We start from the raw sequence: 20,930 nt of genomic DNA, 5'->3' as shown, positions 1-20,930 counted from the left end.
AGGGAGGCTTTAGTCCGAAAAACAACTTTACTTAAGACAGAAAATAAATATATCAAAGAAATAACTTAGGTTTTGCTTGGTCTTCCTTCTCTCTCTTAACTGGTGTCCGTCTCTCTCCCTTCTCTCCCCGCGGTGTGCCATCGTGCTCCTTTTATTTAGCCTCCACGGCTGGTTGGCACTTTCCTCTAATTACCTCCACTTAGCTGTCCGTGACGGGGTGCCCAGCTCCCGTATTCCCAGCAGAGGGAGCCAACGTCGCCTCACGTACCTCCCCTCTATTACTATCCCCCAGGGTAGACCTCCTGGGATACCACACTTGGCACTGGAAAAACTCTGTCTAGAGCTACCTTACTTCAAAGTATAGCCATTTGATACCTGATTCACTAAACAAGGGAATTATTTTATTAGACTTTTTGGTTGTAGGCTAATGTTCTAATGGTATAGCATAATACCTCCAAGAGAGCTACTGGTTGTGTAGACTTTTGTTCCACCCTCAACTCTAACACACCTACTGCTCAACAGGACCTTGTTAAGCTGACTCAGGTGTGTTTGAGCAGTGCTGGATCAAAAGCCTGCACACCCAGTGGCTTGGATTTCCAGATGGAGAGTTGACCACGTGTTTTATACAGTAACATAGCTGTATATTTGACTTTAAGGCATTTTCACACATGGTTTCGTTATGATTTTGAGCATCATTATACTAAACTGATATTGGTATCGAAGCCAAAATTCTGAACACTTAGGCCTAGAGTTTGTGATTTAGCTAATGATTTGCCCATTGGGGTAGCCTAAACAAATACAGATGGGCAACCCCATGCTTCAGCCATCTATATCCTAGCTACTATGCTACTACATCCGTTAGGCTACAGGAGAATGCGCATTGCTAAAATAGCACACCTGCCTGATAATATTATGAGCCATGTACCGTAGGTTATAGCCTTTGGTGAAATTCAAACATAAAAGTACAACTTTTTGCCAACGTGGAGTTGAATATTAGCAGGTGTGTGGCGCTTGCAAACCTCAAAATTGCTATTGATTTGCATTCCAAGTGGCATTAAAAAGTCTTAAATTCAACAAATAACCTGAACATAACGTGTGACTTTGTCCTTATTATGGATAGCGTACGAGCCCTGCCGGTGTTGCCTCTCTCTATATAACATTGGTTAAATTTTTTTCCTCAGATGTCCTCCAGAATGGCGGGGAGACTTTTGCGAGATAAATATATTTGGGGTGGTCGCGTCTTCAGGTACATGCTACAGTATATCCACGATCCATCGTTATTTTGTTCATACATATTTCTTTCCATACCACAAGATCTCAATGTCTTTCCATCTCCCCTTTGTCTCTATCTTTATCCATTTCACCTCACATCCTTCTCTCCCTTCTCTTTCACCCTCTCTCTCATTCTCTCCTCTCCCTCACCCAAACCCCCTCTCCTTCCCTCCCTCCCAGTGGGTATAGCCATCGGGGTGACTGTACTGATAGTTCTTCTCCTTGGGGGTCTGGTCTTTGCTGCCCAGAGGAAGGCCAGTGTCATGGAGACAATAAGCCACATCATGCCAAGTATGCCTAGCTTCAGGTGAGCCACAGTTCCACAGGTACTGCCACACTATATCTTGTCCACTAGCCCACTAGATTCTAAATGGATGCTAATTCTAAAGCTAGCCTCCCCATCTCATTAGATTCTAAATATAAAGGGATTCTTATGCTAAAGCTAGCCCAACAACCCATTCGATTCTAAATCTAAAGGGATGCTAATGCTAAAGCTAGCCCAACAACCCATTAGATTCTAAAGGGATGGTAATGCTAAAGCTAAGTTTCCTCATATTACAGAGCTAATATCTGTATCCTAATCCTTTCATTCATACCAAGTGTACTTTTATTGGATATTTTCAGGGGTGCCCCAAATCAAAGCTCTGACCCATCTGAGGAGGGGAATGACCCGGGCCCAAGCATCAAAGCGGTTTGTCTGATCATGATTTCTTAATAATCCATAAAACAAAAACATTAAAGTATTTCAATCAGTATTTTCCAGCACACAGACACCTACAGTACTGTGGTTAGCTTATGTTCATGCAAGGGGTCTCTTTACATAGTCTTACGGTCTATGTCTCATCTTTGTCTCATCAATGTCTCATCAGGAGCCCTGTACTGCTGTTCCTATGGAGGAGGCAGGGGGGAAGAGTTTTGAGAACCCTGCCTATGCAGCTGAGGGGGTTGAGAGACCTACCCCTAACGGTATCGCTACTGCCACCCTTGTGCCCAATGCGACAGCAATGGTCAATACACCAAATACACTTTATTAGCTAATATATGTACTATGTAACCTTTTATTTAACTAGGCAAGTCAGTTATGAACAAATTCTTATTTACAATGACGGCCTACCCCGGCCAAACCCGGACGATGCTGGGCCAATTGTGCGCCGCCCAATCACGGCCGGATGTGATACAGCCTGGAATCGAACTAGGGATGCAGTGCCTTAGACCGTTGCGCCACTTGGGAGCCCTATAATGTACTGTATTCTGTTAAATCATCCCAATGTGGATTTCAGCAGTTCTATGATTTTAGTTTTACTAAGACAACAGTGGCGGGTCACATCCAATCAGCTTGTGGGCCAGATTGAAGACCCTTGTTTTGGAGTTTCAATTGAGAGCTAGTTAAAACGTGTATTATTATTGTTTTTAGGGACATGCACTGGGCAGTATGCCAATGTCATTCAGACATGAGGAAGACCACCCTGTCGACTGTGTCTTGCGTGTAGTTCTGAACTGTTCTTTACGTTGTCCTTGGTTCTATAGGAGAACATTGAGAACCCGTTGTATGCTGAGGTTCGTGTGGTAGCTGAGCCTGACCCTGAGCCCGACGCTAGCGCCACACCTGCTAATACTGTATCAGTCGAGGTAGGCACCATTTTGGAAAAAAACACATTAGGGAGCTAGTTATAGTTCACATCTAAAATAAAAGCTGGTCAGCTTGTTTTCATTTTCATGGGATAGTTKACTTTTTAAAGTTAACTGACTTTTGACATAGGGTGAATTATCCCTTTAAATGTGGTCTTAACTCAAACAGACTGACACGTTTTGATTTTGAGGTGAACTCTCCCTTTAAAATATCAGCCAATAGAGTAAGATCTTTACAGGTCAGGCTTTTATACCTTTTTTTTCTGGCTGCCATTGTAGGGGGCCTTTGAGAATCCAGATGCGGAACCAGTCGCTGACGAGTCACTAAAGGTATCCATGGAGATGATAAAGGACAATTAGACATGGCTACGACTCTGTACTCTGTGAAAATTATATATGATGATGAGTACTCTCATGTTTTAATTGTAGTGTACAGCGCTCTCTGTGTATACCGTACTATGAAAATACTGTAAGTGTTATGCGTACTTGAATATGGTCATATGATGTCTATGTTTGAGATATAAGTTCATGTTAATTTACCTGAATGCCAATAATTGTTTCTTTCACACCACCCTCTTCAGTGCGAACCCATTCCTGATGACAATGCCGACGACAGTTTCATAAACCCAATGTTCTCGGTGAGTGTTCAAGAAATAAGTGTGCAATCCATCTCTGCATTCTACAGTGGAATGTGTGTTTTATTGTTTTCGTATGCGCTTCGGTGTATTGATGTCATCTTTATGCATAATGACAGTGTAATATAAGTTGTAGACCTAGGTAGAATACTTAATAATACTTTCTAGTTTCAAATAAACTCCAAGCTACATCAAGCACACCTCAAACACTTTCAGATCTTTAAACACACCAGATCAAATACTGTCTGTCTTCATTCTAATGCTCTTTCGACAGGATCCCACTTACCCATCCACCCCAGCAGACTCCTTCATTTGACCTCCACACCAGGCAAATCAGTGGACAAAACAACAGGACTAAACACGGGACTAAACTGAACACTAGGACTAACACTGGACTAATCATACCTCCCCCACCTCTCCCTGGTTGGAAAATGGGTTATTAAAGCTAACCTACTGTCATTTTTTCCCCTCAATATATTTCATGATGTGCGCAATGATGTGATTTAGTGGATTATTATTGGGTAAGCATTAGACTAATTTCTCTGTAGGAGCTGATCCCTCGTCAGTGTTGTGGAATACTTATAATTTAAAAGGTAAGATTTGAATGGAGAAAGCTGATCCGAGAGCAGCGCTGCCTTTCTTTTGATCCCATCGATATGGACATATTCTCCAACGTAACACCGAGTGAACATTAACTCTACGTGGTGTTCTGGAAACGCGTGTTACACCTTCAGCCGTTGTAAGAACAATGCATCGTTAAAACACTCACGAGTTCCATCGCTGTTGGGAAACTGGGCCCAGAGCAGTTGAAGGAAGTGATGCGATAGTGGGTGAACGGTAGAACGGATGTTTCTAGAATGATGTGCCTTAGTTATAAGTATATAAGATTACAATCTGTGATTAATTATATTTGATTGACTCTCGTCATACAGCGAAACAGACTGTTGATGTATATGATGTTGTAAATTATCTTGTTTGATACTGTATGATTAAACCGTTTGTTGTCGAGTTTCAAAAGTGTTCTTGGAGATGAACCTTGGCAATCAGGCCTTCGATATCTTCATCCTAGCTATTATGAGTAGGGCCCTGTGTATTGCTTAATAATGTCACATGACCTGAATTTTAAACTTTATTTAAAGCTTTTTCATCAAACTGTCCCCTTTCTTTATGTCAGATGGTCCAGCACCATCCTCAGACAGTTTCTTTCATTTTTGGTATAATTCTAATTTCTAGAAAAGGCTTTAAAAATCCAGGTCATGTGACATGATTAACCAAAACACAGGGCCCTAATTATGAGATCAATAAAAGTGTAATAATCTGACCAAAAATGTATTGTTTGGATGAAGGACAATATGGATGGTAATTATGTTAGTATTAACAATAAGACATTGGCCACCACACCACAATACAGTAGGCTATATATACTCTCTCCCTCTCTCCTTCCCCTCTCTCATTCTCTTCCTCCTTTTTTGTGTTTGTGTCTGTCCACTCCACACTTATTTGCCAAGCAATCAGCATAGAGACTCACACTGGTATCATCTGAGTAGGATGACCCTGATTCCCATGTAGTGTTTGCTGTGACCCACTGAACTTGGCTGCTGTGCTCCCTGCTCAGCCATAAAAGCCTACAGCCCTACACTAACCACATAGCCACGCCTTAATAATTACTGATGGGGGAACAAAAGCAATGACGACAGCCCTTTGACTGTGGACTGTAACTACACTCCAAAAGGGTTCTTCGACTGTCCCCATAGGAGAACCCTTTTTGGTTCCAAGTAGAACCCTATTTGGTTCCAGGTAGAACCCTCTGTGGAAAGGGTGGAACCTGGAACCAAAAGGGTTCTACCTGGAACCACAAAGGGTTCTTAAAAGGGTTCTCCTATGAATGTAGGGCACTAAAAGAGAGAGGGAGTAGATGGAGGACAGAGTGGTTGGTTAAGGGATGAGTGGAGTGATGGAAGAGTGGAGGGATGGGGGCAGAAAAGGAGTGAAGTAGGGGGACTGGTAAATTTAGAACCAAAAAGGTGCTATCTAGAACCGAAAAGGGTTTTTAGGCTGTCCCCATAGGAGAACCCTTTGAAGAACCCTTTTTCATTTCCAGGTAGAACCCTTTTGGTTCCAAGTAGAACTCTTTGGGGTTCCATGTACCTGGAACCCAAAAGGTTCTCCCTATAGGGACAGCCAAAGAACCCTTTTGGAACCCATTTTTCTAAGTGTGTCATTTAGCAGACACTRTTATCCAGATCGATTTACAGGAGCAATTAGGGTTAAGTGCCTTGCTCAAGGGCACATCGACAGATTTTTCGCCTAGCCTGCTTGGGATTCGAACCAGCGGCCTTTCAGCTACTGCCCCAACGCTCTTAACCGCTAGGCAACCTGCCACCCCATAATGATTCATAGGCATGTTTTAGTTCTACTACCCCCACATGTCAAATCTGCTTATCAGCTCAAGCATGTCACAATCAGCAGCATTGGTGAAGTAGTTAGAGAAAGAGAGAGAGGCAAGGGGTGGACCACAGATCCTGCATCCATGCGTCTGTATGTGAGAGAGAGAGAGAGAGAGAGAGAGGAACGGCGTGAGTGATATAATGAAGATAGACAGAGAGGGGGAGGGAGGGAGGAGACTGAGCGAGAGATAGAAAGGGAGGACCAGAGAAGTGCAGTGCTGCACGCGTGTCTGTGTGAGGAGGAGGAGAGAGTGATACAGCTAGCAGGGAAGCTAATGGCAGGTTTACACAGGAATCAAGACAGCGCTAGGCACCAACCCAAAGGAGTAAAAGGGAGGGATTGCCAATGCACACACGTCCACACAGATACACACCACAGACAGAGCAGAGTATGAATAAGGTAAGGATCTTATTCTGTTTCATTTATAGTTATTCTGGCAGACGTTGTCTCAGCAGGAGGGAAGGATTCAGCAATGAAAGAGACTGAGGGATACAACGTGTGTGCCCATTTATGTGAAAGCTGCAGGGATGCTCAGCCTTGTGTGTGTTCTTGTGGAACCTGCTAGGATTCTCCAAATGCTAGATTTGACAAAAACAAGTGTAGTGGGTTTATAGATTGCCATATGTAATCTTTTAAATCCAATCAATTTAGTTTGCTATAGCTGCTTTGTGTTTGATTTGGAATTAGAGGTAGCATTGGAACTGCCATGGAACTGTAGGTTGAATGATACATTTAGTATGTCTTTGTGTTCTGTGGGGGGGGTGTACATGTTGATAAGCGTGTGCTGTGTTAATGCAAAGTCAACTTCTCAGACTAATTATATCCGTTTATACAAATTGCATTTGAATTGCAAAGATGAGCATGTATTATGAAACATCAGTAATAGAATGGCAAGGACACACATTGCATTCTTACCTTGCATGACCGCCCCTGCTCTCTTTGGCCTGGAATGATTCAATACATGACCGTAGAGTGATCTGGTCATCTCACGGTATTTCTTTTTTTAAATACTACAGCATATTTTTAAACCACTTGCCATAAGCCATCACATTGCTTACACCAACTCGTTGCTTTTGAGACACTTTAACGGACAGAGGAAAGAGGTTTGTTTGCAGACCAAGCAGTCAACCATTACCTAAGGATAACAGGTGAGGCCATGGGCTGTGTCACGCACCAACACACACACACACACACACACACACACACACACACACACACACACACACACACACACTGGGTAGACGGGCAGATGGTGCCAGGTCTGTGTTTTGAGTGACCTTGCCTTCCCCCTCTCTGGCATCACCCACAACAACAGATAAATCATCCACTCTTCATCCGACTCTACAGGCAGACAAACAGGTGGTGAGGGAGAGAAAAAGGGATGGCGAGAGAGAAGAAAGAGAGGAGAGTGCATGTGTGTTTGTGCGTGACACCACCCTTGGCATTGACAGAGAGATGGGGAATGGAGAGAGATGGAGGAGAGAGAGAGGGAGGAAGAGAGAGGGAGAGGTCAACAACAAGGGGTCAAAATCTGCTGAATGAAGACCGTGCTATCATATGATACTGTGACCTTAGATAGCATAGCTGAGGGGGTTCACCATCTGTCATAGAGACAGGCACTTTGAAAGGCTATTGTATGTCTACGCAACATAATGATGAGTAACCTTGCCTGAGGCCTGAAGACTTGTGTCAGAGCTAATACTTATAGGCTTTGTCTCAATAGGCTGATGTGGTCCTGAGACGCAAGACCTTAACTACAGGAGTGAGCTATAACAGATTTGAAGAAAATATCTTAACGATCTCTTTAGAATCTGTTCACACTGCTTATCATTTAGGTCTCTCAAGTTTAAACAGACAACGATTTTGGCTTTTAACACTGTTGCAACCATGTCCATTAGCCCGGCGCTTAGGGACTTGGCTAAAAGTACAGACCTCTTTGTCTAATGCTTAGTCTTCTGGACCAGATGATAATCCTCTCACCACCCTCACTACAAAACTACTGCATGCAGCAATATAGTACAGTGTGCATGTAACAGAGTACCATGCCACAGATGGCACTAACAGATTGTAGTCCCACTACTATTCTACATACCACTCTGTATTAGAAAGTACTACCAAAGGCATTTCTCTTGTCCCGGACCATATAGCCAGTAAGAAATGTCATGTTGTTCAGTGGCAGGCAGACAAATGTCAGTGGGAGAAGGCTGTCCACTCTAAGCTCTCCTCCACTGCTTGTTATCCGAGTCCTGGAGAGGGGAGGGATAGAGAAATGTAGGGGATGGACAGAGAAGATGGCGAGGGAGAGAAAGAAGGTAGGGGGGAAGGGCAGAGAGGATGGTAGGGAGTAAGAGAGAGGGAAAGATGTGGACATGAAAGAAGGGTAAGAGGGAGAGGGGTAGGGAGGAGATGTAGGGAGAAAGAAAGAAGAGGGATGGGGAGGATGAAGGAGGGATAGGAGGGAGGGAGGGATAGAAAGATGGGTTGGGAGGTAACGAAGAGGAATGGAGAGGGCGAAGTGAGGAGAGAGAAGGGATCCAGCTTTTGTCAAATTAATATCAAAAGTAGAATTTTTAGCATTTTAGCTAACCCTTTCCTGACCTTATCCTAATTCTCATAACATACATTCATTTTCCTATCCTGCTGCGTAAATTCTAACCTGCTACGAAAAGTCAAATCTGACGTTATTTTGACAAAAGCTGGATCCCTTCTAGCCATGACCGAGTAAGAGGGGGCCTGAGAGGGAGGCAATCTGTAGAAATTACTGATGAGGAGATTTTCTGAGCAGAGAGGTCAGGGCGTCATGGCCTGGTTTATTCAGATAGAAGTGGACTGTCTAGATTGGAATAGACATGGCTTTTTGTTGAAGTGTATATAACCATATAACGAACTGCAAAAATCTCTGAAGCTGGAAACTTACCTCCCTCACTAGCTTTAAGCACCAGCTCACAGATCACTGCAGCTCATCTGTAAATAGCCCATCCAATCTACCTCATCCCCATACTGTATTTATTTATGTATTTATCTTGCTCCTTTGCACTGCAGTATCTCTACTTGCACATTCATCTTCTGCACATCCTACCATTCCAGTGTTTAATTGCTATATTGTAATTACTTCGCCACCATGGCATATTTATTGCCTTACCTCTCTTATCCTACCTCATTTGCACATGCTGGATATAGATTTTGTTTGTTTGTTTATTCCATGTGTAACTCTGTGTTGTTGTATGTATCGAACTACTTTGCTTTATCTTGGCCAGGTCGCAGTTGCAAATGAGAACTTGTTCTCAACTAGCCTACCTGGTTAATTAAATAAAGGTGAAATAAAATAAAAATCCCTGAAGACTTCTTCCTAAGGCAACCATGACCATTTTTATTATACTCTCTAGCTTGTCATTGGTAGGCACAGAGTGATTTGATACCTCTTCTAGGAATAGAAGTATCAAATCAAAGTCTATTGGTCGCGTACACCAGTGGCGGTCGGTTCCGTTTATGATGAGGGAGGATGATATTTTCTTTCATGAGCATGACCTTATTTCTACTACAGCATGTTGGATGACTGTCATTCATACTCCATTCACCCAGTTCAAAGTAACATCGCTAGGTTTAGGCTACTACATGATACTCTAATTTTCCCTATACCCATCATGAGGATGCTACAACCTAGCCTATGAATTAAAGTTTACAATGTAGGTGCAGAGGTCGAGAGAAAAATTTGAGATGACAGTAACACATGGACAGACAGTAACACATGGACAGACAGTGACACATTCAATACCGCCTTGCACACTCTTGCCTGCATCTAGTTTATCTAGGGTGTAATGATTAGTCCAACAGTTGCAAACAAGAATTTCTATTGGACAAATTCTGGTATTTTTGTCCCCGTTTAAGAAACTTTTTTCAACAGAATCGGTGGAATGTATACACCCTTGATCACGCATAAACACAGTTCACTTTCATAGCAGCCACGTTGTATTCATTCTAGCCTCTATGCACTCTCCTCAATTTTCCCTTAATTTGTGGACTTCAATGAACAACACATCAGCTATATGTGACCAGGTGAAAAAACCTTTCCAAGCCAAACCATGTCATAACCGCTACACACAGCCTACATCGTTGTCCCCATATTAGCTCAAGTAACGTCCTAGTCAACATAGCTAATGGAACAAATGCGCTAGTAAACCCACTACAATCATGCAGTAACGTTAGTGTATAGTCAGTAAGCAGTTACACTGGCGGGCCCCAGTGGCAATAAATTAATAAAACCTAAAGCTTACCTTAACTTGACTTGGAAGAGTTCCAGTGTTATGTTGGATAGTCATAGCCAGCAGCAAGATAAAAGAGAACAAATCTCCAGGGAATGATGGCATTATTAGTGAATTCTATAAATATTTTCAGGAGGATATTATTGAATTTATATTTAATGTTTTTAAGGAGGCAATTGATTTAGGGGTCCTGCCTGTTTCTATGACACAAGGCCTCATTTCTGTAATACCCAAACCAAACAAAGATTCTATGATGCTAGAAAATTGGAGACCAATCACATTAATGAACAATGATGAAAAGCTACTTGCATCCATCTTTGCAGAAAGACTTAAAAAAAGGTCTTGACCAAATCATTGATGATACCCAGTCTGGTTTTATGAAGGGCAGACATGTATGTAATAATATTCGACTAGTATTGGACTTGATAGACTACAATGAGCACATTATGGAAGATAGCTTTATTTTATTTGTAGTCTTTTACAAGGCATTTGATACAGTTGAGAAAAAGAACAATTTGAGACTGATTTTGACGGGTTTTTAAGGGTTTTGGTCAATATTTTCAAGGTGTAATTAAGACACTTTACAATAATAGTAAGCTCTGTTAAATTATCCCATGGTACTTCACAGAGATTCGACATTAGATGTGGAATTAAGCAAGGATGCCTAATTTCTCCTTTCTTATTTTTATTGGTCACACAAGTTATGGCACATCATATAAATAAGGATAGTTTTAGGGGTATTCAGATACAAGACAAAGAGATAAAAATGTTCACAATTGGCTGACGACACCACCATTTTTTTGAAAGATCATAATGAAGTCAGGAAACCTATTGAGTGTATTAATGTCTTCTCACATGTATCAGGTTTATCTCTGAATATTAGGAAATGTGAATTATTTGCGTTGAAAAGATGTGACTTAAACTCAGTATGTAATATCCCTGTAAAAGATGTGATCACATATCTTGGTATTAAAGTTAGCAAAGATCAGAAAGAAAGGGCCAACTTAAGTTTCTCTCCTATTGTAGAGAAAATTGGAAAGAGATTTAACTTCTGGTTATTAAGAGATCTTTCTTTATCTGGACGTGTACTTTTATCAAAATCTGAAGGTCTGTCCATATTAGTTTATACCTCCCTTGCCTTGGATGTTCCTCAGTCAGTAACTAAAACGGTTGATACTAAATTATTTAACTTCATATGGAGGAATAAACCTCATTATTTAAGAAAAGCAGTAATATGAAGTACCCAAAGTGAGGGAGTGTTGAATGCTCTGGATTTTAAAACTATAAAACTTTAAAACTATAAAAAATATAATATTTAAGATTAAATGGATACAAAACTATTTAAGAAATAAGGATTGCATTTTGAATATCATCCCTAATTTAATATTCCAACAGATTGGTGGTCTAGAATTCTTACTAAAATGCAACTTTGATATGGGTAAAATCCCTATTAAGTTTGCAAACTTTCATTAACAAGTACTTCTAACTTGGAACTTCATGTACAAACATTTTTCACCACATATGTATACAATCTGGAATAATAAAGACAATTATTGAATAATGATGGACAACTATATGATTATCCCGCATTTATGAGAACACACATTGTTACATTCACTCCTGAGGAGTATCAAATTGTTGTTAGAGCTGTCCCTAAAGGTGCTATTCTTCTTTTAGGAGAATATAACACTACTCCAAGTGCAACTATTGAGGAATTTGTAGCCTCAATACAATTAGAAGGAATTTACATTTTAAACTATAAATGTAATAACATGTATATAAGGAAACTATGTCAATATGTTACTATTCCCTCTGCTAACATTTACTGGAATGCGGCCCAAGGACAAGTGAACAGGAACAAAGTTTCGTTGTTGTCTGGTAAATATTGTATATCTAATAAGGTGAAAGAAGTATCATACAAACTCATTCATAGAATCTACCCTGTAAAGAACTTTTATTATACACAGACTTAAAATAGCTATTGATAACAAATGTGTATTTTGTGGTTGTGACCCAGAAACTCTTGACCATTTATTTTGGGACTGCTCTTATGTCAGAAGATTTTGGAGTGAGTTAGAAGATATTATTTAAAAGAAACGACTATTAATTTTAATTTGAGAGACTCTGATGTTACGTTTTTTATTTTGATCCAAATGATATGGACCCTGATTTAACTTTCATTGTTAATTTGTTTATCTTTCATGGAAGATTCTGTATCCATAAAATGAAGTTGTAACGCTCGTCTTCCTCCTCGTCTGAGGATGAGCAAGGATCGGACCAAAATGCAGCGTGTTTTGAATACATACTTTTAATAATATCAACGAAGACGAAAAACACTTGATAAACTACAAAACAACAAAACGACGTGAACAGACCTGAACATGAGAACATAAAACATGAACGCACGAACAGGAACAAACGAACAAATGAAACGAAACAGTACCGTGTGGTGAACAAACACAGACACAGCCACAATCACCCACAAACAAACAGTGAGAACAGCCTACCTTAATATGGTTCTCAATCAGAGGAAACGTAAAACACCTGCCCCTGATTGAGAACCATATCAGGCTAGTTGAATGAACCCAACATAGTGAACCCAAACACATAACATAGAATGCCCACCCAGCTCACGTCCTGACCAACTAAACAAGACTAAACACAGGAAATAAGGTCAGGAACGTGACAGAAGTGGGCAGAGAACAAACCCCTCTTCACATTATTTAAGATATCATTTCAAAATAATATTTAAATGCTCAGTAAATGTAAAAACAAAAAAGCAATACGCACCATAAAAGTATAACAAATTGAAAATGAATCTTGATATGTAATACCCCTGTTAGGTTTATGTACTCTTGTTTGTATATTTCAGTTTTTTGTATTTGTTGTGTTCATAATAAAAATAAAAATACACTGCTCAAAAAAATAAAGGGAACACTAAAATAACACATCCTAGATCTGAATGAATGAAATATTCTTATTAAATACTTTTTTCTTTACATAGTTGAATGTGCTGACAACAAAATCACACAAAAATGATCAATGGAAATCAAATTTATCAACCCATGGAGGTCTAGATTTGGAGTCACACTCAAATTAAAGTGGAAAATCACACTACAGGCTGATCCAACTTTGATGTACTGTCCTATAAAACAAGTCAAAATGAGGCCTCGTAGTGTGTGGGCCTCCACGTGCCTGTATGACCTCCCTACAACGCCCTGGCATGCTCCTGATGAGGTGGCGCGATGGTTTCCTGAGGGATCTCCTCCCAGACCTGGACTAAAGCATCGCCAACTCCTGGACAGTCTGTGGTTGTAACCGTGGCGTTGGTGGAGGAGCGAGACATGATGTCCCAGATGTGCTCAATTGGATTCAGGTCTGGGGAACGGGGGGGGCCAGTCCATAGCATCAATGCCTTCCTTCTTGCAGGAAACTGCTGACACACTCCAGCCACATGAGGTCTAGCATTGTCTTGCATTAGGAGGAACCAGGGCCAACCGCACCAGCATATCTGGTCTCACAAGGGGTCTGAGGATCTCATCTCGTACCTAATGGCAGTCAGGGCTACCTCTGGTGAGCCATGGAGGGCTGTGCGGCCCCACAAAGAAATGTCACCCACACCATGACTGGACACCGCCAAACCGGTCATGCTGGAGGAATGCTTGCAGGCAGCAGAACGTTCTCCACGACGTCCTCCAGACTGTCACAGTCTGTCACATGGTGTGCTTCAGTGTGAACCTGCTTTCAATCTGTGGAAGAACACAGGGCACAGTGAGCGAATTGCCAATCTTGTGTTCTCTGGCAAATGCCAAACGTCCTGTACGGTGTTGGGCTGTAAGCACAAACCCCCACCTGTGGACGTTCGGCCCTCATACCACCCTCATGGAGTCTGTTTCGGACCGTTTGAGCCAGACACATGCACATTTGTGGCCTGCTGGAGGTCATTTTTCAGGCTTTGGCAAGTGCTCCTCCTTGCACAAAGGCGGAGGTAGCGGTCCTGCTGCTGGGGTTGTTGCCCTCCTACGGCCCCTCCACGGTCTCCTGGTGTACTGGCCTGTCTCCTGGTAGCGCCTCCATGCTCGGACACTACGCTGACAGACACAGCAACCTTCTTAGCCACAGCTCGCATTGAATTGGTGCCATCCTGTATGAGCTGCACTACCTGAGCCACTTGTGTGGTTGTAGACTCCGTCTACATGCTACCACTAGAGTGAAAGCACCGCCAGCATTCAAAAGTGACCAAAAACATCAGCCAGGAAGCATAGGAACTGAGAAGTGGTCTGTGTCACCACCTTGCAGAACCACTCCTTTATTGGGGTGTCTTGCTAAATTGCTAGAATTTCCACCTGTTGTCTATTCCATTTGCACAACAGCATGTGAAATTTATTGTCAATCAGTGTTGCTTCCTAAGTGGACAGTTTGATTTCAGAGAAGTGTGATTGACTTGGAGTTACATTGTGTTGTTTAAGTGTTCCCTTTATTTTTTTGAGCAGTGTAGATACATTTTTTTTAACGTTTTTTTTTTTTAAGATAGTCATAGCCAGCTAACTAACATAAACACCCGGCTCAAACAAAGGGATGCTGAGTAAATAAACAAGCCAGCTGCATTTGCTAGCTAAGTGAGTGAAATTGAGTGGAAAAAAATATTCTCTCTCACTCTTGCTTCTCCTTAATTTTTGAAGAAATTCATTTGTTGAAAACTGTTCATCTGTCTGTTTCTCTTTGAGTCAACTACTCACCACATTTTATGCACTGCAGTGCTAGCTAGCTGTAGCTTATGCATTCAGTTCTAGATTTATTCTCTGATCCTGTGATTGTGTGGACAACATGTCAGTTCATGCTGCAAGAGCTCTGATAGGTTGGAGGACGTCCTCCAGAAGTTGTCATAATTACTGTGTAAGTCTATGGAAGGGGGTGAGAACCATGAGCCTCCTAGGTTTTGTATTGTATTGAAGTCAATGAGGAGAGGAGGACGGAAGCTAGCTGTCCTCTGGCTACACTATGGTGCTACCCTACAGAGTGATGTTGAGGCTACTGTATACCTTCGTTGAAAAACTGTGTTTTAATAAATTATTTGGTGACATGAACATATTTTGTATAGTTTTATCTAAAAAGGATTACTTTTTCAATGTTTTAACGTTTAGATTTTCATGAAATTCACTGGGGAGGATGCCCTTCCTCCTCTGAGGAGCCTCCACTGGCGTACACAGATTTGCAGACGTTATTGCAGGTGCAGCAAAATGCTTGTGCTTCTAGTTCCAGCAGTGCATTAATAATACCTAGCAAATAACAATTATTAAACAATACACAAATAACCAAACAAGTTCTAATAAAGAAATTACGAAATATCAGAGCGAGCAATTTCGTTCTGATATTTATATATATATATATATATATATATATATATATATACATATACACATAATACCCCAAAATGACAAAGAGAAAACAGGTTTTAGAAAATTTGGCAAATGTATTAAAAATAAAAAAACATATCTTAATTACATAAGTAATCAGACCCTTTGTTATGAGACTTGAAATTGAGCTCAGATGCATCCTGTTTCCATTGGCCATCTTTGAGATGTTTCTACAACTTGATCAGAGTCCACCTGTGGTAAATTCAATTGATTGGACATGATTTGGAAAGGCACACACCTGTCTATATAAGAGTTGACAGTGCATGTCAGAGCAAAAAACAAGCCATGAGGTCGAATAAATTGTCCGTAGAGTTCCAAGACAGGATTGTTCTTGGCACAGATCTGGGGAAGGTACCCAAAATTGTCTGCAGCATTGAAGGTCCCCAAGAACACAGTGACCTCCATCATTCTTAAATGGAAGAAGTTTGGAACCACCAAGGCTCTTCCTAGAGCTGGCCGCCTGGCCAAACTGAGCAATCGGGGATGAAGGGCCTTGGTCAGGGAGATGACCAAGAACCTGATGGTCACTTTGACAGAGCTCCTCTGTGGAGATGGGAGAACCTTCCAGAAGGACAACCATCTCTGCAGCACTCCACCAATCAGGCCTTTATCGTAGAGTGACCAGACGGAAGCCACTCCTCAGTAAAAGGCACATGACAGCCCGCTTGGAGTTTGCCAAAAGGCACGTAAAGCAGAAACAAGATTCTCTGGTCTGATGAAACCAAGATTGAACACTTTGGCATTAATGCCAAGCATCACGTCTGGAGGAAACCTGGCACCGTCCCTAAGGTGAAGCATGGTGGTGGCAGCATCATTCTGTGGGGATGTTTTTCAGTGGCAGGGACTGGGAGACTAGTCAGGATCGAGGGGAAGATAAATGGAGCAAAGTACAGAAAGATCCTTGATGAAAACCTGCTCAAGAGCACTCAGGACCTCAGACTGGGTCAAAGGTTCACCTGTCAACAGGACAACGACCATAAGCACACATGCAAAACAAAGCAGGAGTGGTTTCGAATGCCCATAGAGTGGCCCAGCCAGAGCCCGGACTTGAGTCCGATCGAACATCTCTGGAGAGACCTGAAGAAAGTTGTGCAGCGATTCTCCCAATCCAACCTGACAGAGCTTGAGAGGATCTGCAGAGAAGAATGGGAGAAACACCCCAAATACAGTTGTGCCAAGCTTTTTTCATGATACCCAAGAAGACTCAGGGCTGTAATCGCTGCCAAAGGTGCTTAAACAACGTACTGACTAAAGGGTCGGAATACTTATGCAAATGTGATATTTCCGGTGAATTATTTTTATAAATATGCAAACCTTTCTGGGAAAAAAAGGGTTTTGCTTTGTCATTATGGTGTATTGTGTGAAGATTGTTCTCCCCCTCATCAATGTAATTAATTTTAGAATAAGGCTGTAACGTAACAAAATGTGGAAAAAGTAAAGGTGTCTGAATACTTTCTGAATGCACTGTATATACAGTGTACACTGAAAAATATATATAAACGCCACACGTAAAGTGTTGGTCCCAAGTTTCATGAGCTGAAATAGAAAATCCCCAAAATGTTCCATACGCACAGAAACCTTATTTCTCTCAAATGTTGTGCATCAATGTATTTATATCCCTGTTAGTGAGCATTTATCCTTTTCCAAGATAATCCACCTGACAGGTGTGGCATATCAAGAAGCTGATTAAACAGCATGATCATTACACAGGTGCGCATTGTGCTGGGGACAATAAAAGGCCACTTTAAAATGTGCAGTTTTGTCACACAACACAATGCCACAGATGTCTCAAGTTTTGAGGGAGCGTGCAATTGGCATGCTGACTACAGGAATATCCACCAGAGCTGTTGTCAGAGAATTGAATGTAAATTTTTCTACCGTAAGCTGCCTCCAACGTTGTTTTAGAGAATTTGGCAGTACATCCAACCGGCCTCGCAAACGCAGACCACATGTAACCACGCCAGCACCACATCCGGCTTTGTCACCTGTGGGATTGTCTAAGGGGGGGTGGGGCCTATGACCTCGCAGGCCCACCCATGGCTGCACCCCTGCCAAGTCATGTGAAATCCGTAGATTAGGATCTAATTTATTTATTTAAATTGACTGACTGACTTATATGAACTGCAACTCAGTGCAAAGCAGTCTCTAAAGTGCAGGGTAGATCACCGGGGGGGTAGCCGGCTAGTTAAAGTGACTAAGGTTCAGGGCAGGGAACTGGGCGGAGGCCGGCTAGTGGTGGCTGTTTAACAGTATGATGGCCTGAAGTTATAAGCTGCTTATCAAACTCTCGGTCCCAGTTTTGATGCACCTGTACTGTCTCCTCCTCCTAGGTGGGAGCGGGGTGAACAATTAGGTACCATGGTTAGGGTCAATGCCATTTCAATTCAGTCATTTCAGGAATTCAACTCAAATTCAAAATGTCCTCATTGAGAAGCATTGACAAATGGCAGTTAACCTTCTGAATTTAAAAGGAATCTGACCCCAATTGGTAGCCACTAGCCATAACATTCTCTAAACTTTCATTACTGTATTTCATGTTAGCATGCAAGCTATGTTACCTAACTTATGGGTAACACACACACAGTTAGTTTTTCCAGGGAAGATAAAGTAAGATGCAGTGTATGGTGCAGGCATGCAATCATCATGTTGTTTGGATTCAACTTTTCATTTGTATGATTATGTTGTTTGGGTTTGTAAGTTAATGGAGAAGATTGATGCGTGCTTTTGTTTATAGTACGGGATAATCATGTAATGCAGGTTACACACACCTCAGTCACACACACAAACACAATCTCTCTCCCTCTTTCAAACACACACACATACATACATACATACATACAATGCAATACACAACACAAGAACACCATGCACGAACATCACCAACACACCACACAACACACCACACACACACACCTCTACAGACGACACACACACACACACACACACACACACACACACACACACACAGAGCACCCTTCTGTTATCTGTGAGTCATTTTCCATAGTGGGAAAAGATGCCATGGTGTCGTTTTCTACAGATTATTTCAGCACCATCTATAGGATTACACAAATGATTACCAAGGATAGATAACCCATACAAATCAGCTGAAAACGTTAATGGGGCAATTTGGTATTTAGAGGACCACAATGGAAATAAGCCTTTGGGCTTTAATGTATATTGTCCTCCAATAATGTATTTTTTTAGGTATACCGTAGTAAACCAGAGCCTTTTAATGTACTTTTAATGATCAAATAAATAAATGAAATATAATTAACAGATAAGAAAGGTCAACCGTATACGTAACAGGGAATAGTAACAGTTTTTTGTCTCGTTTCCAACTGCTTTTTTTGGTTCAGCACAGGGTGGTGTGTCTCTCTCACACACACACACAGTTAGTGTCAATCACTGSAGGCTGTATGATGGAGCATGGACTGACGTTTCCATGAAAGAAGGTGGTACGGGTTTCCTGACCTCCCACACTTATTTCTCAGGTTGACTATGTCTCGCTTGAGGAAATGGCTACGCTCCAATGTCTATATTAGCATACTATTTTGAATGCATGCACATGACATTATTTAATTCTAAGTAGTGTGCTCGTATGGCATTCGAAACAGAGCTATTGTGCGCCTATATGCCTGTGAGGGATGAGAAGTGAGTACTATACAGTATTTTAATTGGTATGTCAATTTCAATCATAAGTCCATAACTATGTAGGCTATAGTGTCAACAGGTGCAGCCTTAGGGAAATGCTGTCCTCTCCCTTTTAGAAAACCCACACTACACTTCCCATGACTCCACAGTCAGCCATATTAGTGCACAGGTGTGAAAGTTTTCCCATTCCTGATCAGCTCTGCTGGCCCTACTCCATCAAGAAACTGAACACAGCACATTAAAGGCCCAGTGCAGTCAAAAATGTGATTTTATGTATTTCCACACTGAGGGTGAAATAACACTGTGAAATTGTGAAAATAATGATAATGCCCTTTTAGTGTAAGAGCTGTCTAACAAGACTACCTGACATTTCAGCCTGCTTTGGTGGGATGGAGTTTTGGCCTTCCATGGTGACATCACCATGCAGTAAATTAGACCAATAAGAGAGTTCCAAACCTCTCTGCCAATAACATCTAATTTTCAGTTTCCCCCTCCCCACTCAGACCACTCCCAGAAAGTCCTAGAAAATTCTTGCTTAAGAAATTGTTACCCAGAAATTATTTTGATATTGAGGTAAAAATAAATAAAAACAACTGCATTGGACCTTTAACTCTTAGTATTAAGATTTTTTTAAACTGCTTGTAAAGTAAAGTCCCCTATTTTGGGGACCTGCGTGGTCGAGTACCGGTTCTCATCGACATTTTCGCTTATAAATCAAAATGTGCGTTGAGCAGTAGCCCTGATTCTTATGGACACAAGAGTATGTATCTTCTGCCTGTGTGAAGCAGAATATGAAATCTGACACCACTTGAAGCTGGGATGTCCCTCCTACCATTTAATTTGCTCTTCCAACTGTCCATCAACTCCGGGCTGCAACCTACCTCATTGCCACTAACAACAAATATTATAATTTTTTTACTAACAACAAATTCTTATTTACAATGACGGCCTAGGAACAGTGGGTTAACTGCCTTGTTCAGGGGCAGAATGACAGGTTTTTACCTTGTCAGCTCAGGGATTCGATCTAGCAAACTTTCGGTTACTGGTCCAACGATCTAACCACTAGGCTACCTGCCGCCACTTATGCCTGAAATCCTTACATCGTAACACGTCAGGAGAGAGTGGTTTCATCACTGTAGCACTGTGGATCGATTTATAGCCAGTAATCTAAAATAATTCATAGATTTGAAACAAACACGTTGTTTAGTATTTGTTATTTGAGGTATTTTATTAGGATCCCCATTAGCTGTTGCGAAAGCAGCAGCTGCTCTTCCTGGGGTCCACACCAAACATGACATAATACAGAACATTAATAGACAAGAACAGCTCAAGGACAGAACTACATACATGTCAGTCATTTGTCATAGACGGACAAGATTAATATGAGATGAAAGGCGAGTTCCTAACAAGTTCAGGAAGCCAAGCTTGAGTTCTGTGAGAGGTTCACAGCGATGGGGGCAGACTTTTTGATCAAGAGAGAACTTGAGAAAGTATGCACATTTTCTCTAACACTAAATATACAAATTCTGTATTTTACAGGAAGCTGAAATATTATAGTTAGTCGTTTTATAAATMAATTATACTATATTTAGAAAAAAATTCATTTCAAGCKTAAT

At 41.4% G+C, this 20,930-nt stretch overlaps 2 protein-coding genes across 3 annotated transcripts in view; both read left to right on the top strand.

The window, feature by feature from the left end:
- Positions 1–4,544, top strand: part of LOC112069050 (low-density lipoprotein receptor-related protein 2-like) — a gene marked incomplete at its 5' end in the record, with an annotated part of 44,472 nt that extends 39,928 nt beyond the window's left edge. The window contains 8 exons of the mRNA XM_024136313.2: positions 1,182–1,246; positions 1,453–1,579; positions 1,897–1,963; positions 2,142–2,279; positions 2,800–2,901; positions 3,181–3,231; positions 3,483–3,539; positions 3,811–4,544. Coding sequence (XP_023992081.2) covers positions 1,182–1,246; positions 1,453–1,579; positions 1,897–1,963; positions 2,142–2,279; positions 2,800–2,901; positions 3,181–3,231; positions 3,483–3,539; positions 3,811–3,852 — 649 coding nt within the window. The remainder of the gene's footprint in view (positions 1–1,181; positions 1,247–1,452; positions 1,580–1,896; positions 1,964–2,141; positions 2,280–2,799; positions 2,902–3,180; positions 3,232–3,482; positions 3,540–3,810) is intronic.
- A 1,370-nt stretch (positions 4,545–5,914) lies between these two features.
- LOC112069049 (MAGUK p55 subfamily member 3) overlaps positions 5,915–20,930 on the top strand; it is a 30,316-nt gene continuing 15,300 nt past the window's right edge. Inside the window, exon 1 of one of the 2 annotated variants that reach the window (XM_070438385.1) lies at positions 5,915–6,383. The gene's annotated coding sequence lies outside the window, so the exon portion shown is untranslated. The remainder of the gene's footprint in view (positions 6,384–20,930) is intronic. The other variant, XM_024136312.2, reaches the window with a different exon arrangement.

This window comes from Salvelinus sp. IW2-2015, unplaced genomic scaffold (assembly GCF_002910315.2).
Source record: "Salvelinus sp. IW2-2015 unplaced genomic scaffold, ASM291031v2 Un_scaffold871, whole genome shotgun sequence".
Lineage (NCBI taxonomy): Eukaryota > Metazoa > Chordata > Actinopteri > Salmoniformes > Salmonidae > Salvelinus > Salvelinus sp. IW2-2015.
The sequence above is the reverse complement of the archived record's forward strand: the minus strand, read 5'-3'. Positions and strand labels throughout refer to the sequence as shown.